The sequence below is a fragment of the Dendrobates tinctorius genome, unplaced genomic scaffold, assembly GCF_039654945.1.
Source record: "Dendrobates tinctorius isolate UK_male_01 unplaced genomic scaffold, ASM3965494v1 ptg000450l, whole genome shotgun sequence".
NCBI lineage: Eukaryota > Metazoa > Chordata > Amphibia > Anura > Dendrobatidae > Dendrobates > Dendrobates tinctorius.
In genome coordinates, this window is record NW_027362112.1 from 825,051 (window position 1) to 852,921 (window position 27,871).

General features: G+C 55.1%; 1 protein-coding gene across 2 annotated transcripts; it reads right to left on the reverse strand.

Annotated features, from left to right (window-relative positions):
* Window positions 1-27,871, reverse strand: SLC38A7 (solute carrier family 38 member 7). 2 transcript variants are annotated; one of them, XM_073564377.1, is made up of 11 exons: window positions 27,735-27,870; window positions 22,913-23,171; window positions 18,921-19,119; window positions 18,692-18,833; window positions 17,047-17,145; window positions 16,878-16,935; window positions 16,695-16,809; window positions 16,479-16,626; window positions 15,113-15,312; window positions 1,459-1,513; window positions 1-1,135 (listed from the first exon to the last, which is right to left on the reverse strand). In XM_073564377.1, exons 2-11 carry the CDS (start codon window positions 23,141-23,143, stop codon window positions 1,033-1,035), a joined length of 1,350 nt encoding a protein of 449 aa, XP_073420478.1. In that variant the 5' UTR covers window positions 23,144-23,171; window positions 27,735-27,870; the 3' UTR covers window positions 1-1,032. The 2 variants fall into 2 exon arrangements, with proteins under 2 accessions (XP_073420478.1, XP_073420477.1); XM_073564376.1 differs by lacking the exons at window positions 1-1,135; window positions 1,459-1,513 and adding an exon at window positions 1,520-1,786 and having other exon boundaries at window positions 27,735-27,871.

A 27,871-nucleotide genomic window follows, 5' to 3' on the forward strand; every position in this document is an offset into this window, starting at 1 on the left:
AAAAATGCAAAACAATTCTCTGCTCCTCAATAGAAAACACTGGCGACATTCCCTCTAACATGAAGCAACACAATATGGAGGCTGGGATGGTTGTGTGGAGAGGTCTGGGCTCCTGCGCTGCCACAGAGCACGAAGGGCAGCAGAGCCCCCGTGCCTCCCCACCGACCTCACCTCCCCACCGCCCTCACCTCCCCACCAATGTCCGGCTCCTCACTGCCGATCCCCCACCTCCCCACCAACGTCCGGCTCCTCACTGCCGATCCCCCGGCTCCCCACCAAAGTCCGGCTCCTCACTGCCGATCCCCCGCCTCCCCACCAATGTCCGGCTCCTCACTGCCGATCCCCCGCCTCCCCACCAACGTCCGGCTCCTCACTGCCGATCCCCCACCGGCTCCCCACCAATGTCCGGCTCCTCAATTTTAGGGTTCTGGAGACAAAAAAAAAAAAAAGGCCTGCGCCAGCCCCAGTACCCCCGCCTCCAGATTCATCCTCGCAGAATCCCCTGGTGATGAGGGAGGTGTTCACCGAGGGCCCCTGGGGGAGACATATTGGCAGCTGGAAATTCAGAAGAGCAAGAAGCAACGCAGGACGGCGGGGTCAGGTAGAGGACGGCGGGGTCAGGTAGAGGACGGCGGGGTCAGGTAGAGGACGGCGGGGTCAGGTAGAGGACGGCGGGGTCAGGTAGAGGACGGCGGGGTCAGGTAGAGGACGGCGGGGTCAGGTAGAGGACGGCGGGGCAGGTAGAGGACGGCACGCAGAGGACGGCAAGGCAGAGGCCGGCGGGGCGCAGTCAGTCAACTCAGAAGCTTCTGCCCTCCACGCAGACGCCGCTCTACAGTTTTGTACCTGCAAAAGTTGGGGAGAGTCAGCTCTGGGGGTCCGGGGCACGCAGCAGTGTCAATGTCCAGAATGTGAGGAGGAGCAGCAGTAATGGTGGGAGCTGCGATGCTCTGCAGGACACGGCACAGGAGACACCAGAAAGCAATAACGGATACAACGGATTCAAGTAACGTCAGTGTTAAAAAGTGCAGATCATCCCATCAGGTCCACGAAGATCGCCTTAGTGGTGGTCTGTCCCAAGATGAACGCTCCCAGGGTCACCATGGTCACTCCATACAGCAGCAGAGCCCACCAGCTAGAGGCAAGAAGCAGCCGTAAGAGACGCACACAGGCTCCGCTCAGCCGCCCCCAGCGCACACAGGCTCCGCTCAGCCGCCCCCCAGCGCACACAGGCTCCGCTCAGCCGCCCCCCAGCGCACACAGGCTCCGCTCAGCCGCTCCCCAGCGCACACAGGCTCCGCTCAGCCGCCCCCCCCAGCGCACACAGGCTCCGCTCAGCCGCCCCCGAGCGTACACAGGTTCCGCTCAGCCGCCCCCAGCACGCACAGGCTCGGCGCAGTTCTCCCCATACACACACAAGCTGCGCAGCGGCACAATCTGCTCAGTCACCAGTCTCACCTTCTGCTCTTCTGCTCCTGGATTTCCGACACTTTCAGGTTAATAAGACAAAGACCTGCAGGGAAGACAGATCAGTGGCGCCCTCCTCGCCCTGTCACTTTTCCCTCCCTCGGGAACAGGGCCCTCCTCACCGTGTACCTCCGTCCCCTCCTCAGGGGTGGGGACCTCCTCACCGTGAACCTCCCTCCCCTCTTCAGGGGCGGATGTTGAGAACTCATTTTCCGGTCTGTCTCTGGTTTCTGGTGAGGGAGCTGGTTGTGCTGACAGAGGAATCGTGAGTTCTCTTTCTGGGCTCCCTCTGGTGGTGGCAGGAGGTAGTGAAGCTGATCTAATTAAGAGACCTGTGTTATGATTGAGTCACCGTAGGAGGCAAAAACAGAAATGCTAACTAAGTCCAGAAAACCAGAGAAGTTGGCAGCTATCGGATTGCAGACCCCTGAACCTATCAACACAACTAGCAGTAGCCGTGGGGGGTTCCTACCATGCCCTAGACCCCTCGATCACAGCCGGAAAATTAAATAGGCCTAAAAAAAGAAAGGGGAAATCTAAACTGCCCCAGAGCAGACCCCAAAGAAATAGGAAGCCCCCAACATATGACGGTGAAGCAAGATGAAAATACTAACACAGACAGAAAGATAGACTGAGCAAAGAGGGGCCCAAGCTAACTAGATAGAAAAGGACAGGAAGGCTGCTGTCTGCAATCCGTGAAAAACCCTATGAAAATAAGAGCCAACAGACTGACAGTGAAAAAGGCCCTGAAGACGCTAGGCTTCAAAAAAGCTATGTCAGTACTCAGGAATATACTGAAGACAGAGCTACAGGCAAAAGGAGATTCAGCTCACCCCAGCAGGGAATGGCAGAATACTGAAAAGCAAGGAAAACAAAAAACAAAACAAAAAAGCTAACAGGCAAAACAGAAAACTTAGCTTTAGAGGAGCAGGAATCAAACTGGTGTCCTAGAAGTCCACAGAAAAATCACCCGCAGGGCAGAAGGGCGTCGGCAGCCTTATATCCAGTACGTGACTCCACTCAGCCAGTCATCCTCATTAGACTCAGGTGCCTGATAATCAGGCTCATTACCATCCTTTACCAGAATAGGGAGTTCACCAGACCCCAGTGACGAAGGGGAAAATGAACTCACAACAGTACCTCCCCCTTGAGGAGGGGTCACCGAACCCTCAACCACGCCACCAGGGCGATCAGGGTGAGCCCGATGAAATGCACGCACCAATCTTTTGGCATGAATATTAGAGGCAGAGACCCAGGAATTATCCTCCTGACCATAACCCTTCCACTTAACCAAATACTGGAGTCTCCGTCTAGCCAGACAGGAATCCAGTATTTTCTCTACCTCATATTCCATGTTACCTTCAACCAATACAGGGTCTGGAGGTGCCACCCCAGGAACAACTGGTTCAACAAACCTCTTCAACAAGGACTTATGGAACACATTATGGATTTTAAATGTGACAGGAAGAGCCAAACGAAAAGAGACCGGATTAATAATCTCCAAAATCTTGTAAGGTCCAATAAATCTAGGCTTAAACTTAGGAGAAGCCACCTTCACAGCAATATTTTTTGATGACAACCAAACCATATCACCAATCCTAAACTGGGGACCAATGGTCCTATGTCGATTGGAAAACCGCTGGGCCTTTTCCTGGGAGAGAGATAACTTATCCACCACTTGGTCCCAGATCTGGTGCATTCTCTCCACCACAGTGTCAACACCTGGGCAGGCAGAAGGCTCCACCTGACCTGAAGAAAATCGAGGATGAAACCCAAAGTTACAAAAAAAAGGTGACATCAAAGTGGCAGAACTAGCTCTATTATTTAAAGCAAATTCGGCCAAGGGCAAAAATGAAACCCAATCATCCTGATCAGCGGAAATAAAACATCTCAAATACGACTCCAAGGTCTGGTTTGTTCTCTCTGTCTGCCCATTGGTCTGAGGGTGAAAATCAGAGAAGAAGGACAACTGAATTCCCAGCTTGGAACAGAAAGTCCTCCAAAATCTAGACACAAACTGAACTCCTCTGTCAGATACAATGTTCTCAGGAATCCCGTGTAAGCGAACCACCTGTTGCAAAAACAGGGGCACCAACTCAGAGGAAGATGGCAACTTAGGGAGTGGTACAAGATGAACCATCTTAGAGAATCTATCACAAATCACCCAAACAACAGTCATTCTTTGAGAGACAGGCATATCAGAGATGAAATCCATTGAAATATGGGTCCATGGCCTCCTGGGGACCGGCAAAGGCATCAACAACCCACTAGAGCGAGAACAAGATTTAGACCGGGAACAAGTCCCACAGGACTGCACAAAATTCCTGACATCATGAGACAAGGTGGGCCACCAAAAAGAGCGACTCACCAGATCTCTAGTACCAAAAATACCTGGATGACCAGCCAATGCAGAGCAATGAACTTCAGACACCACTCTTCTTCCACTGGTCAGGAACATACAACTTTCCACTGGGACAACGCTCAGGTTTGTCCTCCTGGAACTCTTGCAGAGCAAGTCTCAAATCGGGCGAGATGGCAGAAAGAACTACCCCTTCGCCTAAGATGGTAGCAGGCTTGGTCTCCACAGGAGAATCAGCAAAGAAACTCCTAGAGAGGGTGTCTGCCTTGACATTCTTAGTTCCAGGAAGAAAAGAGACCACAAAATCAAAACGTGTAAAAAACAAGGCCCACCTAGCCTGTCTAGGGTTCAAGCGTTTAGCCGACTCTAGGTAAATCAAATTCTTGTGGTCAGTGAGGACCACGACTTGATGTTTAGCTCCCTCCAACCAATGTCTCCACTCCTCAAATGCCCACTTCATGGCTAACAGTTCCCGATTCCCCACATCATAGTTACGTTCAGATGGAGAGAACTTTCGGGAAAAGAAAGCACAGGGATTCATTTTAGATGTTACAGGATCCTTTTGGGACAAAACAGCTCCTGCACCAATCTCAGAAGCGTCCACCTCTACCTGAAACGGGAGTGAGACATCAGGTTGCTGCAAAACCAGGGCGGAGGTAAATCTTCGCTTCAGCTCCTGAAAGGAAGCAACAGCCTCAGGAGACCAATTCAACACATCAGCACCCTTCTTAGTCAAATCAGTCAATGGCTTGGCAATACTAGAAAATTTTGCTATAAATTTCCTATAAAAATTAGCAAAACCCAAAAACTTCTGGAGGGCCTTCAAAGAAGTGGGCTGAACCCAATCATAAATGGCCTGTACCTTGGCCGGGTCCATTTCAATAGTTGACGGAGACAAGATAAATCCCAAAAATGAAATCCTCTATACTCCAAAAAGGCATTTCGATCCTTTGACATACAGGGAATTCTCCCTCAAGATCTGGAACACAGTCCGAATATGTTCCACATGAGAATCCCAATCCTTGGAGAAGATCAAAATATCATCCAGATAGATAATCAAAAATTTATCGACAAAGTCTCGGAAACTATCGTTCATGAAGCACTGGAAGACAGAAGGGGCATTAGTGAGCCCAAAAGGCATCACCAGGTACTCAAAATGTCCCTCCGGAGTATTAAACGCCGTCTTCCATTCATCCCCCTGCTTAATGCGGATAAGATTATACGCCCCCCTGAGGTCAAGCTTGGTAAACCAGCAAGCACCTCTAACTCTAGAGAATAGATCCGAAATCAGGGGTAACGGATACTGATATTTAATAGTAATTTTATTGAGGGCACGATAATTAATACAAGGCCTTAAAGAACCATCCTTTTTGGCCACAAAAAAAAAACCGGCACCTAAGGGTGAAGAGGATGGTCTAATATGACCCTTCTCCAACGCCTCCTTAATATAGGATCGCATAGCCTCGTGCTCGGGTACAGATAAATTGAAAAGCCGACCCTTGGGAAATTTACACCCCGGGCTCAGTTCAATTGCACAGTCATAACTCCTATGAGGAGGCAAAGACGCAGACTCATTCTCACTAAATACATCATAAAAGTCCGCCAAATAGTCAGGAACATCATGCGACTGAGGAGAGGTGGAAAAAACCGGAGCCTCACTAAAGGCACACCGACAACCCCAACTCACCACAGACACAGATTTCCAATCCAAAACTGGATTACGAATTTGCAACCAGGGAAACCCCAGAACAACAGCATCATGCAGACCATGCAATACCAAAAATCTGCAATTTTCTTGATGGTCTGGGGCGACCCGCATGACCACCTGGGTCCAAAACTGAGGTTTATTTTTAGCCAAAGGAGTAGCATCAATCCCCCTCAAAGGGATAGGCGTCTGCAGAGGTGTCATCGGAAATCCACAACGTTTAGCAAAATCCAAGTCCATTAGGTTTAGCACTGCTCCCGAATCCACAAAAGCCTTGGCAGAAAATGTGGACAGGGAGCAGATCAGAGTAATTGCCAGAAGAAACTTAGGTTGAACACCAGCAACAGAAAACGTGTGTGCAAAGCGTTTCTCTCGTTTAGGACAAACAGAAATAATATGCGAGGCATCGCCACAGAAAAAACACAGCTTATTACGCCTTCTGAACTCCTGACGTTGCGCCTTAGACAAAACTCTATCACATTGCATAGGTTCAGACGTCTGTTCAACCGGTGGCAACACCTCTCGTGCAATCCTGCGTTCACGTAAACGCCGATCAACCTGAATGGCTAATGACATAGAATCGTCCAGACCAGAGGGAACAGGAAATCCCACCATAGTATCTTTTACGGCTTCTGACAAACCCTTCCGAAAGAGAGCAGCCAAGGCATTATCATTCCAGGTAGTAAGGACCGCCCACTTTCGGAACTTTTGACAGTACAACTCTGCAGAATCTCGACCCTGGTTCAATGCCAGCAGGGTCTTTTCAGCCTGATCAATAGCATTAGGTTCGTCATACAACAACCCCAAAGCTTGAAAGAATGCGTTCACATTAGTCAGAATAGGATCATCTGGTTTCAAAGAAAACGCCCAATCCTGGGGATCGCCACGCAGCAAAGAGATGACAATTTTAACTTGCTGCGTGGAGCTCCCTGACGAGTTAGGCTTCAAGGCAAAAAATAATTTACAATTATTTTTGAAACTCAAAAATTTAGATCGATCCCCAAAAAATACATCAGGTGTAGGGATCTTTGGTTCAACAGCATGCGAACGAGCAAGGTAGGCGGAAATTCCCCGCACTTCCGCAGTGAGCTGCTCCACACGATCAGACAATTGCTTTATCTCCATTGAGAGAAAAATTCCCCCTATGGCCTCAGAGATATAGAGGAAAGAATATACACACACCTTTTTTTTTTTTTAAAACACAATTATTTCCTGCTATTGAGTACCCTAGGATCTGCGGTATGGCTGGTGATTCTGTTATGATTGAGTCACCGTAGGAGGCAAAAACAGAAATGCTAGCTAAGTCCAGAAAACCAGAGAAGTTGGCAGCTATCGGATTGCAGACCCCTGAACCTATCAACACAACTAGCAGTAGCCGTGGGGGGTTCCTACCATGCCCTAGACCCCTCGATCACAGCCGGAGAATTAAATAGGCCTAAAGAAAGAAAAGGGGAAATCTAAACTGCCCCAGAGCAGACCCCAAAGCAATAGGCAGCCCCCAACATATAATGACGGTGAAGCAAGATGAAAATACTAACACAGACAGAAAGATAGACTGAGCAAAGAGGGGCCCAAGCTAACTAGATAGAAAAGGACAGGAAGGCTGCTGTCTGCAATCCGTGAAAAACCCTATGAAAATAAGAGCCAACAGACTGACAGTGAAAAAGGCCCTGAAGACGCTAGGCTTCAAAAAAGCTATGTCAGTACTCAGGAATATACTGAAGACAGAGGTACAGGCAAAAGGAGATTCAGCTCACCCCAGCGGGGAATGGCAGAATACTGAAAAGCAAGGAAAACAAAAAATAAAACAAAAAAGCTAACAGGCAAAACAGAAAACTTAGCTTTAGAGGAGCAGGAATCAGACTGCGGTCCTAGAAGTCCACAGAGAAATCACCCGCAGGGCAGAAGGGCGTCGGCAGCCTTATATCCAGTCCGTGACTCCACTCAGCCAGTTATCCTCATTAGACTCAGGTGCCTGATAATCAGGCTCATTACCATCCTTTACCAGAATATCGAGTTCACCAGACCCCAGTGACGAAGGGGAAAATGAACTCACAACAGACCTGCCACCTGATAATGAGGAAGAGGATTGGACATCTGGAGTCTCAGACTGGATTTAAGACAGCCGACTCCCTATTCCCATGCTGGTGATTTTTTCCTGCCTCCTGAGATCTTGGTTTCCAGCTCAGTTCCTGTCTTCTCAAGCTAAGTGTTCTCTGCTAATGTTCACATTTGATTTGGTTTGGTCTATTCAGTTTTTTGTGTGGTCAGCCAGCCCCGGCTGGGGCTGTGCTGAATTTCCACTCTTATGTCACTGTATCTGCCAATTTGCTTTTTGTCCCTTATTAGAATGGCCTCTTTTTGCTCTGTTCTCAGAATATGCCAGAGTGCTGATATAGTGGGCGAAGTCAAGTGACTTCAGGGGTTTTTTTGCTATCAGAAGTGTTGGACATTTTTGCAGGGTTTCTTGGCATGATTGCAGACAGTATCTTTCCTTTCCTGTCCTTTCTAGTTAGTGTGGGCCCCATCGTTTGCTCAGCCTATTTTCATACCTGTGTTTGTGTTTTCATCTTGTCTCACCGACAATATATGTTTGGGGGCTATCTATTCCTTTGGGGTCTGCTCTGGGGCAGTTTAGATTTCCCCTTTCTTGCTTTAGGCTTATTTAGTCCTCTGGCTGTGACGAGGCGTCTAGAATCATTGTAGGAACGCTCCACGGCTGCTGTTAGTTAGGATCAGGGGTCTGCAATCTGCGTAGTTACCAACCTCTCTGGTTTTCTGTGACTTGGCTTGGTTTTGTTTTCCTCCTCGGTGACCCATTCATAACAGAATCACCAGCCATACCGCAGATTCTAGGGTACTCAAAAGCAGGAAAGAATTGTTAAAAAAAAAATAAAGTGTCAGAAATTTTATTTTTTTTTTATATGTATTTTTTCCTCTTTCTCTGGGGCCGTAGGAGGATTTTTTCTCTAATGGAGATGAAGCAATTGTCTGATCGTGTGGAGCAGCTCGCTGCTGAAGTGCGGGGAATTTCCGCCTATCTCGCTCAGTCACAGGCTGCTGAACCGAAGATTCCAATGAGAAACAAAGAAATGGGGGCACCACCGAAAGGATAATTAAGGGGATCCAACCTAGACCTAAATAGTACATATGTTTGACAAAAAGGAGAGAAAGAAATAGGCCATGAGCAGGCGATCACCCTGAATAGGACATAGCATATATAATACAAATTTTATTAAACACAGCAAACAGCAGAAATTCTTAAAAACATTAAAAATGGTCACAAATGTGACACATACACAAATAATACAATGCTCATAATAGAGCAGCCCACCTGCTACCAACTATCACCCTCACCGAGAATGATGAAGCCACCTAGAGTGGCGACACGCGTCGGGTCTCCGGCTCTCCCTGCCCCACTTCACTTCTCATGGGTTTTGTATTGTGCTGATTTATATGGGTGGTTATGGAGATTTTCTCTGTCCATTTAGACCCTCTCTAGCCCCTAATGGTCTGGCTGATCTGGTCCTTGATGCTCCTCTACGCATATATGAGGTCTATTTAGTGGGCATTTCTGTACACCTCCTAGTGATCAGCATCTACTTGGGTTTACATTATCCCTTGTACTGTTTTTTGTAATTATTGGGTTAGAATCGCATCATTTGTTCATTGTATTTGTATATTATTGGTGTTTCTGACTCCTATGCTCTATATTCCCTAGGTGTGGGCTTATTGATTCTCCTATTGAGAATCCTGTGTACATGGACCTGGGGATATAGGCGTCATTCTCGGTGAGGGTGATAGTTGGTAGCAGGTGGGCTGCTCTATTATCAGCATTGTGTTATTTGTGTATGTGTCACATCTGTGACCATTTTTAATGTTTTTAAGAATTTCTGCTGTTTGCTGTGTTTAATAAAATTTGTATTATATATGCTATGTGCTATTCAGGGTGATCCCCTGCTCATGGCCTATTTCTCTCCTTTTTGTCAAACATATGAACCCAAGATCCCTACTCCTGATGTGTTTTCTGGGGATCAGTCTAAGTTTCTGAATTTTATGAATAATTGTAAATTATTTTTTGCCTTGAAGCCTAACTCATCGGGAAGCTCTGCGCAGCAGGTTAAAATTGTCATCTCCTTGCTGCGCGGCGATCCCCAGGATTGGGCGTTTTCTCTGATACCTGAAAATCCTATTCTGACTAATGTGGATGCATTTTTTCAAGCCTTGGGGTTGTTGTATGATGAATCTAATGCTATTAATCAAGCTGAGAAAGTCCTGTTGGCATTAAACCAGGGTCAGGATTCTGCAGAGTTATACTGTCAAAAATTCCGAAAGTGGGCGGTCCTTACTACATGGAATGATAGTGCATTGGCAGCTCTCTTTCGGAAAGGTTTGTCAGAGACCGTAAAAGATACTATGGTGGGACTTCCTGTTCCCTCTGGTCTGGATGATTCTATGTCATTAGCCATTCATGTTGATCGTCGTTTACGTGAATGTAAAACTAAACGGGAGGCGCTGCCACCTTTTGAACAAACGTCTGAACCTATGCAATGTGATGGGGTTTTGTCTAGGGCGCAACGTCAGGAGTTTAGAAGGCGTAATAAGCTGTGTTTTTTCTGTGGAGACGCCTCTTATACTATTTCTGTCTGCCCTAAATGAGAGAAACGTTTTGCACACACATTTGCTGTGGGCAGTGTACAACCTAAGTTCCTTTTGGCAATTACTCTGATCTGCTCCTTGTCCACGTTTTCCACTAAGGCTTTTGTGGATTCAGGAGCAGCTCTGAATCTGATGGATTTGGACTTTGCTAAACGTTGTGGTTTTTCCATGACGCCTCTGCGGACGCCTATTCCTTTGAGGGGTATTGATGCCACTCCTTTGGCGGAGAATAAACCTCAGTTTTGGACCCAGGTGATAATGCGAGTCGCCCCAGACCACCAAGAAAATTGTAAATTTTTGGTGCTGCATAATACTATTGTTCTGGGATTTCCCTGGTTGCAAACTCATAATCCAGTTTTGGATTGGAAATCTGGGTCTGTGGTGAGTTGGGGTTGTCAGTGTGTTCTTAGGGACGCTCCTGTTTTCTTCACCTCTCCTCAGTCTCATGATATTCCTGATTATCTGGCCGATTTTTCTGATGTATTTAGTGAGAGTAAGTCTGCGTCTTTGCCTCCTCATAGGAGTTATGACTGTGCAATTGAGTTGAGGCCTGGGTGTAAATTTCCCAAGGGTCGGCTTTTCAACCTATCTGTACCCGAACATGATGCTATGCGATCCTATATTAAGGAGTCGTTGGAGAAGGGTCATATTAGACCATCCTCGTCACCTTTAGGTGCTGGGTTTTTTTTTGTGGCGAAGAAAGATGGTTCATTAAGGCCTTGTATTGATTATCGTTCCCTTAACAAGATGACGACTAAATATCAGTACCCGTTACCTCTGATGTCTGATTTATTCTCCAGAGTTAAGAGTGCCTGCTGGTTTACCAAGCTTGACCTCAGGGGGGCGTATAATCTTATTCGCATCAAGCACGGGGATGAATGGAAGACGGCGTTTAATACTCCGGAGGAACATTTTGAGTACCTGGTGATGCCTTTTGGGCTCACTAATGCCCCTTCTGTCTTCCAGTCCTTTATGAATGATATTTTCCGGGACTTTGTGGATAAGTTTTTGATCATCTATCTGGATGATATTCTGATCTTTTCTAGTGATTGGGATTCTCATGTGGAACATGTCCGGACTGTGTTCCGGATTTTGAGGGAGAATTCCCTGTATGTTATAGGGGTTGTCCGGGCTTTCCACATAATCTCAGTGCATATCTGGCCTGCAGAATGCTGACAATAAGTAATTTACCTTCTGTGGCCAGTTTGCAGGGTTTGCTAGATATGATCTCTTGCTTCTAAGAAAAACGTCCTGGGGGGGGGGGGGGGGGGGGGGGTGTTCTGGCATTGAAATGAGAACTGGTCGTTTCCTCCTACTCTACTAGAAACCTGCCCTCTATAGCAACAACCCCGCCCTCCATAGCAACAGGCCCTCCCTGACCACATGAATAAGCCCTCCTCACACAGTAACAAATCCTCCCCCTCTAGCAGCCTCAGTGCAGAGAGCAGCTGCTCTTCCCCCAGACACACACTGAACAGTGATCTATGGAAAGTGAAACTATTGAGAAGGAAACGACCAGTTCTCATTTCAATGCCAGAACACACCCCCCTGGACGTTTTTCATAGAAGCAAGAGATCATATCTAATAAACCCTACAAACTGGCCACAGAAGGTAAATTACTTATTGTCAGCATTCTGCAGCCTAGATATGCACTGAGATTATGTGAAAAGCCGGGACAACCCCTTTAAGGGATCTAAGCGCCTCTTTGGTGTACAGAGGATTTCATTTTTGGGATTTATCTTGTCTCCATCGACTATTGAAATGGATCCGGCCAAGGTACAGGCCATTTATGATTGGGTTCAGCCTACTACTTTGAAGGCTCTCCAGAAGTTTTTGGGTTTTGCTAATGTATCGTAAATTTATAGGTAATTTTTCTGGTATTGTCAAACCACTGACGGATCTGACCAAAAAGGGCGCTGATGTGCTGAATTGGTCTCCAGAGGCTGTCTCGGCATTTCAGGAGCTTAAGCGGAGATTTACTTCAGCTCCAGTTTTACGGAAACCTGATGTCTCACTTCCATTTCAGGTGGAGGTAGATGCTTCAGAGATTGGTGCAGGAGCTGTTTTGTCCCAAAAAGATCTGGTGACTTCTAAGATGAATCCCTGTGCCTTCTTTTCTTGAAAGTTCTCCCCATCTGAACATAACTATGACGTGAGGAATCGGGAATTGTTGGCCATGTAGTGGGAATTGGAGGAGTGGAGACATTGGTTGGAGGGAGCTAGACATCAAGTTGTGGTCCCCACCAACCACAAGAATTTGATTTATCTTGAATCAGCCAAACGCTTGAATCCTAGACAGGCTAGATGGGCCTTGTTTTTCACGCATTTTAATATTGTGGTCTCTTTTCTTCCGGGCACTAAGAATGTTAAGGCAGACGCCCTTTCTAGGAGTTTCTTTGCCGATTCTCTTAGTGTGACCGAGCCTACTACCATCCTAGGTGAGGGGGTAGTTCTTTCTGCCATCTCGCCCGATTTGAGGCGCACCCTGGAGGAATTTCAGGAGGACAAACCTGAGCATTGTCCTACGGGAAGATTGTATGTTCCTGACCAGTGGAGAAAGAGTGATGTCTGAAGTCCATTGCTCCGCATTGGCTGGTCATCCGAATATTTTTGGTACCAGAGATTTGGCAAGTCGGTCGTTTTGGTGGCCTGCCTTATCTTGTGACGTCAGGAATTTTGTACAGTCCTGTGGGACTTGTTCTCGGTCTAAACCCTGTTCTCGTTCTAGTGGGTTGTTGATGCCCCTGCCGGTGCCCAAGAGGCCATGGACCCTTATCTCAATGGATTTTATTTCTGATCTTCCTGTCTCTCAGAGAATGACTGTTATCAGGTTGATTTGTGATAGATTTTCGAAGATGGTCCATCTTGTACCACTCCCAAAGTTGCCATCTTCCTCATAGTTGGTGCCCTTGTTTTTACAACAGGTGGTTCGGTTGCATGGGATTCCTGAGAACAGTGTGTCGGACAGAGGAGTCCAGTTTGTTTCCAGATTCTGGAAGGCTTTATGTTCCAATCTGGGAATTCAGTTATCCTTCTCCTCTGCGTTTCACCCACAGACCAATGGGCAGACTAAGAGAACAAACCAGACTTTGGAGTCTTATTTGAGATGTTTTATATCTGCTGATCAGGATGATTGGGTCTCATTTTTGCCCTTGGCCGAATTTGCGCTAAACAATAGAGCTAGTTCTGCCACTTTGATGTCGCCCTTTTTCTGTAACTTTGGGTTTCATCCTCGATTTTCTTCAGGGCAAGTGGAATCTTCGGCCTGCCCAGGTGTGGACACTGTGGTAGAGAGAATGCAGCAGATTTCGGACCAAGTGGTGGATAAGTTGTCCCTCTCTCAGGAAAAGGCCCAGCGGTTTTCCAACCGGCATAGGACCATTGGTCCCCGGTTTAAAGTGGGTGATATGTTTTGGTTGTCGTCAAAGAATATTCCTATGAAGGTAGCTTCTCCAAAGTTCAAGCCAAGATTTATTGGTCCTTATAAGATTTTGGAAATTCTTAATCCTGTTTCTTTTCGATTGGCTCTTCCAGTTATGTTTAAGATCTATAACGTATTTCACAAATCTCTGTTAAAGAGGTTTGTTGAGCCAGTAGTTCCTGTGGCGGCACCTCCTGACCCTGTATTGGTTGAAGGCAATGTGGAATATGAGGTAGAGAAAATATTGGATTCTCGTTTGGCTACACGGAGACTCCAGTATTTGGTCAAATGGAAGGGTTATGGCCAGGAGGATAATTCTTGGGTCTCTGCCTCTGACATTCATGCCAATAGATTGGTTCGTGCTTTTCACCGGGCCCATCCTGATCGGCCTGGTGGCATGGATGAGGGTTCGGTGACCCCTCCTCAAGGGGGGGGGGGTACTGTTGTGAACTCATTTTCTGGTCTGCCTCTGGTTTCTGGTGAGGGAGCTGGTTGTGCTGACAGAGGAGTCGTGAGTTCTCTTTCCGAACTCCCTCTGGTGGTGGCAGGAGGTAGTGAAGCTGATCTAATTAACAGAGACCTGCCACCCGATAATGAGATAGAGGATTGGACATCTGGAGTCTCAGACTGGATTTAAGACAGCCGACTCCCTATTCCCATGATGGTGATTTTTTCCTGCCTCCTGAGGTCTTAGTTTCCAGTTCAGTTCCTGTCTTCTCAAGCTAAGTGTTCTCTGCTAATGTTCACATTTGACTTGGTTTGGTCTATTCAGTTTTTTGTGTGGTCAGCCAGCCCCGGCTGGGGCTGTGCTGAATTTCGACTCTTATGTCACTGTATGTGCCAGTTTGCTTTTTGTCCCTTATTAGATTGGCCTCTTTTTGCTCTGTTCTCAGAATATACCAGAGTGCTGATATAGTGGGAGAAGTCTAGTGACTTCAGGGTATTTTTTGCTATCAGAAGTGTTGGACATTTTTGCAGGGTTTTTTGGCATGATTGCAGACAGTATCTTTCCTTTCCTGTCCTGTCTAGTTAGTTTGGGCCCATCGTTTGCTCAGCCTATTTTCCTGCCTGTGTTTGTGCCTTCATCTTGTCTCACCGTCAATACATGTGTGGGGGCTGTCTATTCCTTTGGGGACTGCTCTGGGACAGTTATAGATTTCCCCTTTTCTTGCTTTAGGCTTATTTAGCCCTCCGGCTGTGACGAGGCATCTAGAATCATCGTAGGTACGCTCCACGGCTACTGCTAGTTGTGTGGTTAGGATTAGGGGTCTGCAATCCGCGTAGTTACCAACCTCTCTGGTTTTCTGTGACTTGGCTTGGTCTTGTTTTCCTCCTCGGTGACCCATTCATAACAGGGGAGGGGACCTCCTTACCGTGTACCTCCCTCCCCTCCTTAGGGGCGGGGACCTCCTCACCGCATCACTCCCCCTTCTGCTCAGGGGCGTGCCCTTCCTCCTTGTTTCAATACCCCCCCTCGTCGTTATTAGGGGACAGCTCTTACCGGGGAAGATGAAGATGAAACAGGCTGCAAGACCCCCGATCAGAGAGATCACCCTGCCAATGTCAGGGATGAAGAGCGCCAGGAGCAGCGTCAGCACAAACCAGCTCAGGGTCTGGAAGATTCTCCGCCGTCGCTCTCGGGCCGGATCCTCGCCTGCCTCCTGGGCTGTAAACCTCAGCCACAAGCCCTCCAGCACAGCCCTAGGAGACAAAAGGCAGCGGTCACTGACACTGGGAGCACAGACCCCGCTCTACAGGGTCAGAGTCACCGGGTGACGGGCACCTCACTGATATAGGGGCTAGCTCCAGAAGCATCTCAGGGGCCAGTGCCACGGGGGCCATCTCAGGGGCCAGTGCCACGGGGGCCATCTCAGGGGGACCAGCTCCATAGGGGGCCATCTCAGGGGGACCAGCTCCATAGGGGGCCATCTCAGGGGGACCAGCTCCATAGGGGGCCATCTCAGGGGGACCAGCTCCATAGGGGGCCATCTCAGGGGGACCAGCTCCATAGGGGGCCATCTCAGGGGGACCAGCTCCATAGGGGGCCATCTCAGGGGGACCAGCTCCATAGGGGGCCATCTCAGGGGGACCAGCTCCATAGGGGGCCATCTCAGGGGGACCAGCTCCATAGGGGGCCATCTCAGGGGGACCAGCTCCATAGGGGGCCATCTCAGGGGGACCAGCTCCATAGGGGGCCATCTCAGGGGGACCAGCTCCATAGGGGGCCATCTCAGGGGGACCAGCTCCATAGGGGGCCATCTCAGGGGGACCAGCTCCATAGGGGGCCATCTCAGGGGGACCAGCTCCATAGGGGGCCATCTCAGGGGGACCAGCTCCATAGGGGGCCATCTCAGGGGGACCAGCTCCATAGGGGGCCATCTCAGGGGGACCAGCTCCATAGGGGGCCATCTCAGGGGGACCAGCTCCATAGGGGGCCATCTCAGGGGGACCAGCTCCATAGGGGGCCATCTCAGGGGGACCAGCTCCATAGGGGGCCATCTCAGGGGGACCAGCTCCATAGGGGGCCATCTCAGGGGGACCAGCTCCATAGGGGGCCATCTCAGGGGGACCAGCTCCATAGGGGGCCATCTCAGGGGGACCAGCTCCATAGGGGGCCATCTCAGGGGGACCAGCTCCATAGGGGGCCATCTCAGGGGGACCAGCTCCATAGGGGGCCATCTCAGGGGGACCAGCTCTATAGGGGGCCATCTCAGGGGGACCAGCTCTATAGGGGGCCATCTCAGGGGGACCAGCTCCATAGGGGCCATCTCAGGGGCCAGCTCCATGGGCCCGCCTTTCACTACAGATGACCTGAGCTCCAGATGAGTTACAGGGGTGTCACAGCTGCCCCCGCACCAGAGCCTCACCGTCCGCAGTAGTGTAGGATGGGGTACGACGTCAGCACACACAGGATGATGAACGCCCGAGCCACGGCCACAGGAATGTCATCAGACGGGAAGGACAGGAGGACGTCCTGATCCACCGCCGAGCCGAACAGCAAGTAGCCGCACACCCCTGAGGAGAGAAGAGCATGAGGCACGGTGCCAGCCTGCCCACCAGTGACCCCTAGTAAGGAAACCCACCTGTGCCAGTATAGACACACAGAGCGATCAGCATGGCCACGCTCACGATGAGCGCCCAGCGCCGGAGGTCCTGCCGCTGCATGCTGCCGTACACCGGGACACTGCTGACGTGGCACTGCCGGAGACAAAGCCATGGTGAGGAGGCGAAACAAGAGCAGCAGCGGGCACAGCGCCAGCACGTACCTGGTATCCAAAGCATATTGTGGGGATGGCGTTAAATACAGAGACCCAGGAGGAGGCGCTGCAGAGAGAAGAGGAGGGCGTCACAACACGGCCCCCCAACACAGCCCCCGACGCCCGCTGCTCACGAGGAGCCGCTAGTGACCATCCGGCCTCCATCCCTGTCATTCACCTACGGGTGGCGCTGTCAGAGGGAAGCTCACTGGTGGGCTGCACACAACGGTAGATCACGATGAAGGTCACATAACAGGTTCCCAGGACGCTGAGAGAGCTGCAAAGAGACGACAGGCGGTCATACGATGCGGGACCCCATCATCAGAGCCCCCCGCAATCACTGACTGAGGAACGCCGCCATCAGAGCCCCCCGCAATCACTGAGGGACCCCGCCATCAGAGCCCCCCGCAATCACTGACTGAGGGACCCCACCATCAGAGCCCCCCGCAATCACTGACTGAGGAACCCCGCCATCAGATCCCCCCCACAATCACTGACTTAGGGACCCCGCCATCAGAGCCCCCCGCAATCACTGACTGAGGAACGCCGCCTTCAGAGCCCCCCGCAATCACTGAGGGACCCCGCCACCAGAGCCCCCCGCAATCATTGACTGAGGGACCCCACCATCAGAGCCCCCTGCAATCACTGACTGAGGAACGCCGCCATCGGATCCCCCCCCGCAATCACTGACTGAGGAACCCCGCCATCAGAGCCCCCCGCAATCACTGACTGAGGGACCCCGCCATCACAGCCCCCCACAATCACTGACTGAGGAACGCCGCCATCGGATCCCCCCGCAATCACTGACTGAGGAACCCCGCCATCAGAGCCCCCCGCAATCATTAAGGGACCCCGCCATCACAGCCCCCCACAATCACTGACTGAGGAACCCCGCCATCAGAGCTCCCCACTATCACTGAGGAACCCCGCCATCAGAGCCCCCCGCAATCACTGACTGAGGAACCCCGCCATAAGAGCCCCCCACAGTCACTGAGGAACCCCACCATCAGAGCCCCCCGCAATCACTGACTGAGGAACCCCGCCATCAGAGCCCCCCACAGTCACTGAGGAACCCCACCATCAGAGCCCCCCGCAATCACTGACTGAGGAACCCCGCCATCAGAGTCCCCCGCAATAACTGACTGAGGAACCCCACCATCAGAGTCCCCCGCAATCACTGACTGAGGAACCCCGCCATCACAGCCCCCCCACAATCACTGACTGAGGAACCCCGCCATCAGAGCCCCCCGCAATCACTGACTGAGGAACCCCGCCATCAGAGCCCCCCACAGTCACTGAGGAACCCCGACATCAGAGCCCCCTGCAATCACTGAGGAACCCCGCCAGAGCCCCCTGCAATCATTGACTGAGGAACCCCGCCACCAGAGCCCCCCACAATCACAGACTGAGGAACCCCGCCATCAGAGCCCCCCGCAATCACTGAGGGACCCCGCCATCACAAACCCCTGCAATTACTGAGGGACCCCGCCATCAGAGCCCCCTGCAACCGCCTCCAGCGCTGCAGTCACTATTCTGCTCTTACATCGGGTCTTATCCTCCAGTCACCTCCAGAGCTGCAGTCACTATTCTGCCATTACGTCGTGTCTTATCCTCCAGAGCTGCAGTCACTATTCTGCCATTACGTCGTGTCTTATCCTCCAGTCACCTCCAGAGCTGCAGTCACTATTCTGCCATTACGTCGTGTCTTATCCTCCAGTCACCTCCAGAGCTGCAGTCACTATTCTGCCGTTACGTCGTGTCTTATCCTTCGGTCACTACGGGGTCCATCCACAGACACAGCTCCGGGTAGCCCCCCGTCTCACCTGGCGTATTTCTGGACGCTGATCTCACGTGGCAGTGACAGTGGCATAACCAGCAGGACTCCGGTGACGGTGATGGTGAATTTGCGGTCGGCGTACCACGGGAGGTCACTGTCCGCCAGGCTGTGCATCATGGCGCCAAGAACTTCACGAAGAAGAGACACAGGGTGAAAGGTCAGGAACGAAAACATCATGGGGCCACAATCCGCAACGTCCCCTCTCCGGCACTCACGCTTCTCCAGCTGGTCCCCGATGATGATGAAGAAGGCGATGCACGTCCCAAAGGTGTAAACAGCGATGAGGATCTCACAGAGAACCCCACTGACACGGCCACAGACCCCCCGAACCACCTCCTGGTATGTCCGCTCACTGCAGGCATCAGCACAGTGTGCCAGGATCACCAGACCACTGATGATGAAGAGCAGCAGGACCTGTGGAGACGACAAGAGGGAACAGCCCCCGACCATCAGAGACGAGGGAACGGCCCCCGACCATCAGAGACGAGGGAACGGCCCCCGACCATCAGAGACGAGGGAACGGCCCCCGACCATCAGAGACGAGGGAACGGCCCCCGACCATCAGAGACGAGGGAACGGCCCCCGACCATCAGAGACGAGGGAACGGCCCCCGACCATCAGAGACGAGGGAACGGCCCCCGACCATCAGAGACGAGGGAACGGCCCCCGACCATCAGAGACGAGGGAACGGCCCCCGACCATCAGAGACGACAAGAGGGAACGGCCCCCGACCATCAGAGACGACAAGAGGGAACGGCCCCCGACTATCAGAGACGAGGGAACGGCCCCCGACCATCAGAGACGACAAGAGGGAACGGCCCCCGACCATCAGAGACGAGGGAACGGCCCCCGACCATCAGAGACGAGGGAACGGCCCCCGACCATCAGAGACGAGGGAACGGCCCCCGACCATCAGAGACGACAAGAGGGAACGGCCCCCGACCATCAGAGACGACAAGAGGGAACGGCCCCCGACTATCAGAGACGACAAGAGGGAACGGCCCCCGACTATCAGAGACGACAAGAGGGAACGGCCCCCGACTATCAGAGACGACAAGAGGGAACGGCCCCCGACTATCAGAGACGACAAGAGGGAACGGCCCCCGACTATCAGAGACGACAAGAGGGAACGGCCCCCGACTATCAGAGACGACAAGAGGGAACGGCCCCCGACTATCAGAGACGACAAGAGGGAACGGCCCCCGACCATCAGAGACGAGGGAACGGCCCCCGACCATCAGAGACAACAAGAGGGAACGACCCCCGACCATCAGAGACGAGGGAACGGCCCCTGACTATCAGAGACGACAAGAGGGAACGGCCCCCTGAACATCAGAGACGACAAGAGGGAACGGCCCCCGACCATCAGAGACGACAAGAGGGAACAGCCCCCGACCATCAGAGAGGACAAGAGGAAGCGCTCCCCCAACCAGAAAGGACAAGAGGAACGTTACCCCCCAACCATGAGAGAAGACAAGAGAAACGTCCCCTCCCCCCCCAACCAAAGAGGACATGTGGGAACGGCCCACCTAACCATCAGAGAGAAGAGGGAGCGCCCCCCCAACCAGAGAGGACAAGTGGGAAAAGCCCCTCCAACCAGAGAGAAGAGGGAATGCCCCCCCAAACAGAGAGGACAAGTGGGAAACCCCCCCCAACCAGAGAGGACAAGTGGGAAAAGCCCCCCCAACCATCACAGAGGAGAAGAGAGAATGCCCCCCCCAAACAGAGGATAAGAGGATCGGTACCCAGACCATAAGAGAGGACAAGAGGGCACGGCCTCCTCCATCTATCAAAGAGGACAAGAGGGCACGGTCCCCCTAACCATCAGAGAGGAGAAAGACGGAACGGCCCCCCAATCATCAGAGACAAGAAGAGGGAATATCCCCCGACCATCAGAAAGGACATGAGGGAACAGCCCCACCCCAACCATCAGAGGCCATGAGAGCTGATGACTCCCAAATCATCAAGAACCATGAGAGTAGACAGCCCCCAGACCATCAGAAACGACAAGAAGCGACGGCCCCCCAACCAGAGACAAGAGGCGACGGCTCCCCAACCAGAGACAACAAGAGGCGACGGCCCCCCAACCAGAGACAACAAAAGGCGACGGCCCCCCAACCAGAGACAACAAAAGGCGACGGCCCCCCAGAGACAACGGCTCCCCAACCAGAGACATCAAGAGGTGACGGCTCCCAAACCAGAGACATCAAGAGGCGACGGCCCCCCCAGAGACAAGAGGTGACGGCTCCCCAACCAGAGACATCAAGAGGCGACGGCTCCCCAACCAGAGACATCAAGAGGCGACGGCTCCCCCAACCAGAGACATCAAGAGGCGACGGCTCCCCCAACCAGAGACAACAAGAGGCGACGGCCCCCTCCAACCAGAGACAACAAGAGGCGACGGCCCCCTCCAACCAGAGACAACAAGAGGCGACGGCCCCCTCCAACCAGAGACAACAAGAGGCGACGGCCCCCTCCAACCAGAGACAACAAGAGGCGACGGCCCCCTCCAACCAGAGACAACAAGAGGCGACGGCCCCCTCCAACCAGAGACAACAAGAGGCGACGGCTCCCCAACCAGAGACAAGAAGCGACGGCCCCCCAACCAGAGACAACAAGAAGCGACGGCCCCCCAACCAGAGACAACAAGAGGCGACGGCTCCCCAACCAGAGACAAGAAGCGACGGCCCCCCAACCAGAGACAAGAAGAAGCGACGGCCCCCCTACCAGAGACATCAAGAGGCGACGGCCAGCCAACCAGAGACATCAAGAGGCGACGGCCCGCCAACCAGAGACATCAAGAGGCGACGGCCCACCAACCAGAGACAACAAGAGGCGACGGCCCCCCAACCAGAGACAACAAGAGGCGACGGCTCCCCAACCAGAGACAAGAAGCGACGGCCCCCCAACCAGAGACAAGAAGAAGCGACGGCCCCCCTACCAGAGACATCAAGAGGCGACGGCCAGCCAACCAGAGACATCAAGAGGCGACGGCCCACCAACCAGAGACATCAAGAGGCGACGGCCCACCAACCAGAGACATCAAGAGGCGACGGCCCACCAACCAGAGACATCAAGAGGCGACGGCCCACCAACCAGAGACATCAAGAGGCGACGGCCCACCAACCAGAGACAACAAGAGGCGACGGCCCACCAACCAGAGACAACAAGAGGCGACGGCCCACCAACCAGAGACAACAAGAGGCGACGGCCCCCCCAACCAGAGACAACAAGAGGCGACGGCCCCCCCAACCAGAGACAACAAGAGGCGACGGCCCCCCAACCAGAAACAACAAGAGGCGACGGCCCCCCAACCAGAAACAACAAGAGGCGACGGCCCCCCAACCAGAAACAACAAGAGGCGACGGCCCCCCAACCAGAAACAACAAGAGGCGACGGCCCACCAACCATAGACATCAAGAGGCGACGGCCCCCCAACCAGAGACATCAAGAGGCGACGGCCCCCCAACCAGAGACATCAAGAGGCGACGGCCCCCCAACCAGAGACATCAAGAGGCGACGGCCCCCCAACCAGAGACATCAAGAGGCGACGGCCCCCCAACCAGAGACATCAAGAGGCGACGGCCCCCCAACCAGAGACAACAAGAGGCGACGACCCCCCAAACCAGAGACAAGAGGCGACGGCCCACCAACCATAGACATCAAGAGGCGACGGCCCCCCAACCAGAGACATCAAGAGGCGACGGCCCCCCAACCAGAGACATCAAGAGGCGACGGCCCCCCAACCAGAGACAAGAGGCGACGACCCCCCAAACCAGAGACAACAAGAGGCGACGGCCCCCCAAACCAGAGACAACAAGAGGCGACGACCCCCCAACCAGAGACAAGAGGCGACGGCCCCCCAACCAGAGACAACAAGAGGCGACGGCCCCCCAACCAGAGACAACAAGAGGCGACGGCCCATCAGACCATCACATACGATAGCCGATGGCACACCGACCTTGGGAGACGACAAGACGTGACGGTCCCCACGACCAACAGAGACAAGAGGCGACGGCCCGCTGACCATTACACACCACGAGAGCCGACGCAACTACCGACCAGAGGTGACAAGAGGCGACGGCCCGCCGACCATTACAAACCAAAGAGCTGACAGCTCCAAGACCATCAGACGCCATGAGAGCAGACGGCCCCACAACCATCAGAGACCACCAGAGGCACCGCCTCCACCCCCCCCATCACTCACCAGCTGCAGCACGATCCCGGCTGTGACTCCTCCGGCTGCGCTGAACGCTGCGGGGAAGTTGAGGAGTCCGGCCCCAAGAGCAGCGTTCACCACGATGAAGACGGCTCCAATGGCAGACGTACCTCCCGCCAGACTCCTGCTCTCAGGGACCACAGGACTCTGCAGGAGGCGGGCGCGCTCCCCAGCATCCCACGAATAGTCCGAATTGATGGCCACGTTCCCCAGCGACATCGTGCTCAGGATGCGGTCACCACCCGCCCTGTAACAGAGAGAAGCGTCACCGCACCACGGATCATCGATCCTCCGGCAGAAAGGGGATTCCGCTGCACCCCCCCCCAATCCAAGGGGCCCACGGCAGTCCAGGATAAGGTCACATGCGGGACCGATGATGTGGGATGGGATAGATCGGGGTCCGGTCACAGTCTGCCCCTGTGACGGGGTCCGGTCACCGTCTGCCCCTGTGACGGGGTCCGGTCACCGTCTGCCCCTGTGACGGGGTCCGGTCACCGTCTGCCCCTGTGACGGGGTCCGGTCACCGTCTGCCCCTGTGACGGGGTCCGGTCACCGTCTGCCCCTGTGACGGGGTCCGGTCACCGTCTGCCCCTGTGACGGGGGAGGGGATATGTCGGGGTCCGGTCACCGTCTGCCCCTGTGACGGGGGAGGGGATATGTCGGGGTCCGGTCACCGTCTGCCCCTGTGACGGGGGAGGGGATATGTCGGGGTCCGGTCACCGTCTGCCCCTGTGACGGGGGAGGGGATATGTCGGGGTCCGGTCACCGTCTGCCCCTGTGACGGGGGAGGGGATATGTCGGGGTCCGGTCACCGTCTGCCCCTGTGACGGGGGAGGGGATATGTCGGGGTCCGGTCACCGTCTGCCCCTGTGACGGGGGAGGGGATATGTCGGGGTCCGGTCACCGTCTCCCCCTGTGACGGGGGAGGGGATATGTCGGGGTCCGGTCACCGTCTCCCCTGTGACGGGGGAGGGGATATGTCGGGGTCCGGTCACCGTCTCCCCTGTGACGGGGGAGGGGATATGTCGGGGTCCGGTCACCGTCTCCCCTGTGACGGGGGAGGGGGTATGTCGGGGTCCGGTCACCGTCTCCCCTGTGACGGGGGAGGGGGTATGTCGGGGTCCGGTCACCGTCTCCCCTGTGACGGGGGAGGGGATATGTCGGGGTCCGGTCACCGTCTCCCCTGTGACGGGGGAGGGGGTATGTCGGGGTCCGGTCACCGTCTCCCCTGTGACGGGGGAGGGGGTATGTCGGGGTCCGGTCACCGTCTCCCCTGTGACGGGGGAGGGGATATGTCGGGGTCCGGTCACCGTCTCCCCTGTGACGGGGGAGGGGATATGTCGGGGTCCGGTCACCGTCTCTCCTGTGACGGGGGAGGGGATATGTCGGGGTCCGGTCACCGTCTCTCCTGTGACGGGGGAGGGGATATGTCGGGGTCCGGTCACCGTCTCTCCTGTGACGGGGGAGGGGATATGTCGGGGTCCGGTCACCGTCTCTCCTGTGACGGGGGAGGGGATATGTCGGGGTCCGGTCACCGTCTCTCCTGTGACGGGGGAGGGGATATGTCGGGGTCCGGTCACCGTCTCTCCTGTGACGGGGGAGGGGATATGTCGGGGTCCGGTCACCGTCTCTCCTGTGACGGGGGAGGGGATATGTCGGGGTCCGGTCACCGTCTCTCCTGTGACGGGGGAGGGGATATGTCGGGGTCCGGTCACCGTCTCTCCTGTGACGGGGGAGGGGATATGTCGGGGTCCGGTCACCGTCTCCCCTGTGACGGGGGAGGGGGTATGTCGGGGTCCGGTCACCGTCTCCCCTGTGACGGGGGAGGGGATATGTCGGGGTCCGGTCACCGTCTCCCCTGTGACGGGGGAGGGGGTATGTCGGGGTCCGGTCACCGTCTCCCCTGTGACGGGGGAGGGGATATGTCGGGGTCCGGTCACCGTCTCCCCTGTGACGGGGGAGGGGGTATGTCGGGGTCCGGTCACCGTCTCTCCTGTGACGGGGGAGGGGATATGTCGGGGTCCGGTCACCGTCTCCCCTGTGACGGGGGAGGGGGTATGTCGGGGTCCGGTCACCGTCTCTCCTGTGACGGGGGAGGGGGTATGTCGGGGTCCGGTCACCGTCTCCCCTGTGACGGGGGAGGGGATATGTCGGGGTCCGGTCACCGTCTCCCCTGTGACGGGGGAGGGGGTATGTCGGGGTCCGGTCACCGTCTCCCCTGTGACGGGGGAGGGGGTATGTCGGGGTCCGGTCACCGTCTCTCCTGTGACGGGGGAGGGGGTATGTCGGGGTCCGGTCACCGTCTCCCCTGTGACGGGGGAGGGGATATGTCGGGGTCCGGTCACCGTCTCCCCTGTGACGGGGGAGGGGGTATGTCGGGGTCCGGTCACCGTCTCCCCTGTGACGGGGGAGGGGGTATGTCGGGGTCCGGTCACCGTCTCCCCTGTGACGGGGGAGGGGGTATGTCGGGGTCCGGTCACCGTCTCTCCTGTGACGGGGGAGGGGGTATGTCGGGGTCCGGTCACCGTCTCCCCTGTGACGGGGGAGGGGATATGTCGGGGTCCGGTCACCGTCTCCCCTGTGACGGGGGAGGGGGTATGTCGGGGTCCGGTCACCGTCTCCCCTGTGACGGGGGAGGGGATATGTCGGGGTCCGGTCACCGTCTCCCCTGTGACGGGGGAGGGGGTATGTCGGGGTCCGGTCACCGTCTCTCCTGTGACGGGGGAGGGGATATGTCGGGGTCCGGTCACCGTCTCTCCTGTGACGGGGGAGGGGATATGTCGGGGTCCGGTCACCGTCTCCCCTGTGACGGGGGAGGGGATATGTCGGGGTCCGGTCACCGTCTCCCCTGTGACGGGGGAGGGGATATGTCGGGGTCCGGTCACCGTCTCCCCTGTGACGGGGGAGGGGATATGTCGGGGTCCGGTCACCGTCTCCCCTGTGACGGGGGAGGGGATATGTCGGGGTCCGGTCACCGTCTCTCCTGTGACGGGGGAGGGGATATGTCGGGGTCCGGTCACCGTCTCCCCTGTGACGGGGGAGGGGATATGTCGGGGTCCGGTCACCGTCTCCCCTGTGACGGGGGAGGGGATATGTCGGGGTCCGGTCACCGTCTCCCCTGTGACGGGGGAGGGGATATGTCGGGGTCCGGTCACCGTCTCCCCTGTGACGGGGGAGGGGATATGTCGGGGTCCGGTCACCGTCTCCCCTGTGACGGGGGAGGGGATATGTCGGGGTCCGGTCACCGTCTCCCCTGTGACGGGGGAGGGGATATGTCGGGGTCCGGTCACCGTCTCTCCTGTGACGGGGGAGGGGATATGTCGGGGTCCGGTCACCGTCTCTCCTGTGACGGGGGAGGGGATATGTCGGGGTCCGGTCACCGTCTCCCCTGTGACGGGGGAGGGGATATGTCGGGGTCCGGTCACCGTCTCTCCTGTGACGGGGGAGGGGATATGTCGGGGTCCGGTCACCGTCTCCCCTGTGACGGGGGAGGGGATATGTCGGGGTCCGGTCACCGTCTCCCCTGTGACGGGGGAGGGGATATGTCGGGGTCCGGTCACCGTCTCCCCTGTGACGGGGGAGGGGGTATGTCGGGGTCCGGTCACCGTCTCTCCTGTGACGGGGGAGGGGGTATGTCGGGGTCCGGTCACCGTCTCCCCTGTGACGGGGGAGGGGATATGTCGGGGTCCGGTCACCGTCTCCCCTGTGACGGGGGAGGGGGTATGTCGGGGTCCGGTCACCGTCTCCCCTGTGACGGGGGAGGGGATATGTCGGGGTCCGGTCACCGTCTCCCCTGTGACGGGGGAGGGGGTATGTCGGGGTCCGGTCACCGTCTCTCCTGTGACGGGGGAGGGGATATGTCGGGGTCCGGTCACCGTCTCTCCTGTGACGGGGGAGGGGATATGTCGGGGTCCGGTCACCGTCTCCCCTGTGACGGGGGAGGGGATATGTCGGGGTCCGGTCACCGTCTCCCCTGTGACGGGGGAGGGGATATGTCGGGGTCCGGTCACCGTCTCCCCTGTGACGGGGGAGGGGATATGTCGGGGTCCGGTCACCGTCTCTCCTGTGACGGGGGAGGGGATATGTCGGGGTCCGGTCACCGTCTCTCCTGTGACGGGGGAGGGGATATGTCGGGGTCCGGTCACCGTCTCCCCTGTGACGGGGGAGGGGATATGTCGGGGTCCGGTCACCGTCTCCCCTGTGACGGGGGAGGGGATATGTCGGGGTCCGGTCACCGTCTCCCCTGTGACGGGGGAGGGGATATGTCGGGGTCCGGTCACCGTCTCTCCTGTGACGGGGGAGGGGATATGTCGGGGTCCGGTCACCGTCTCTCCTGTGACGGGGGAGGGGATATGTCGGGGTCCGGTCACCGTCTGCCCCTGTGACGGGGGAGGGGATATGTCGGGGTCCGGTCACCGTCTGCCCCTGTGACGGGGGAGGGGATATGTCGGGGTCCGGTCACCGTCTCCCCTGTGACGGGGGAGGGGATATGTCGGGGTCCGGTCACCGTCTGCCCCTGTGACGGGGGAGGGGATATGTCGGGGTCCGGTCACCGTCTCCCCTGTGACGGGGGAGGGGATATGTCGGGGTCCGGTCACCGTCTCCCCTGTGACGGGGGAGGGGATATGTCGGGGTCCGGTCACCGTCTCCCCTGTGACGGGGGAGGGGATATGTCGGGGTCCGGTCACCGTCTCTCCTGTGACGGGGGAGGGGATATGTCGGGGTCCGGTCACCGTCTCTCCTGTGACGGGGGAGGGGATATGTCGGGGTCAACTCCCGGTTCCCGCCGCCATTATTCCCGGGCTCTCACCTTGTTGCCGGCTTCTCGGGTTGTGGATTGTTCAGCACGTGACTGCTCCAATCACATGACCGGCACGCACAGCCTTCTGGGAGCTGTAGTCTGAGGCAGCACTTCCGGTCACGCGCTGAAAGACTGGAAAATGCTCT

Coding starts and splice junctions, on each gene's coding strand:
- SLC38A7 (XM_073564376.1), bottom strand. CDS start 23,143: ATGTCGCTGGGGAACGTGGCCATCAATTCGGACTATTCGTGGGATGCT. Junction 18,834..18,920: donor CGGGGACCAGCTGGAGAAGC/GTGAGTGCCGGA, acceptor TTCTTCGTGAAG/TTCTTGGCGCCATGATGCAC. Junction 16,627..16,694: donor GTGTGTCTATACTGGCACAG/GTGGGTTTCCTT, acceptor TTCTCTCCTCAG/GGGTGTGCGGCTACTTGCTG.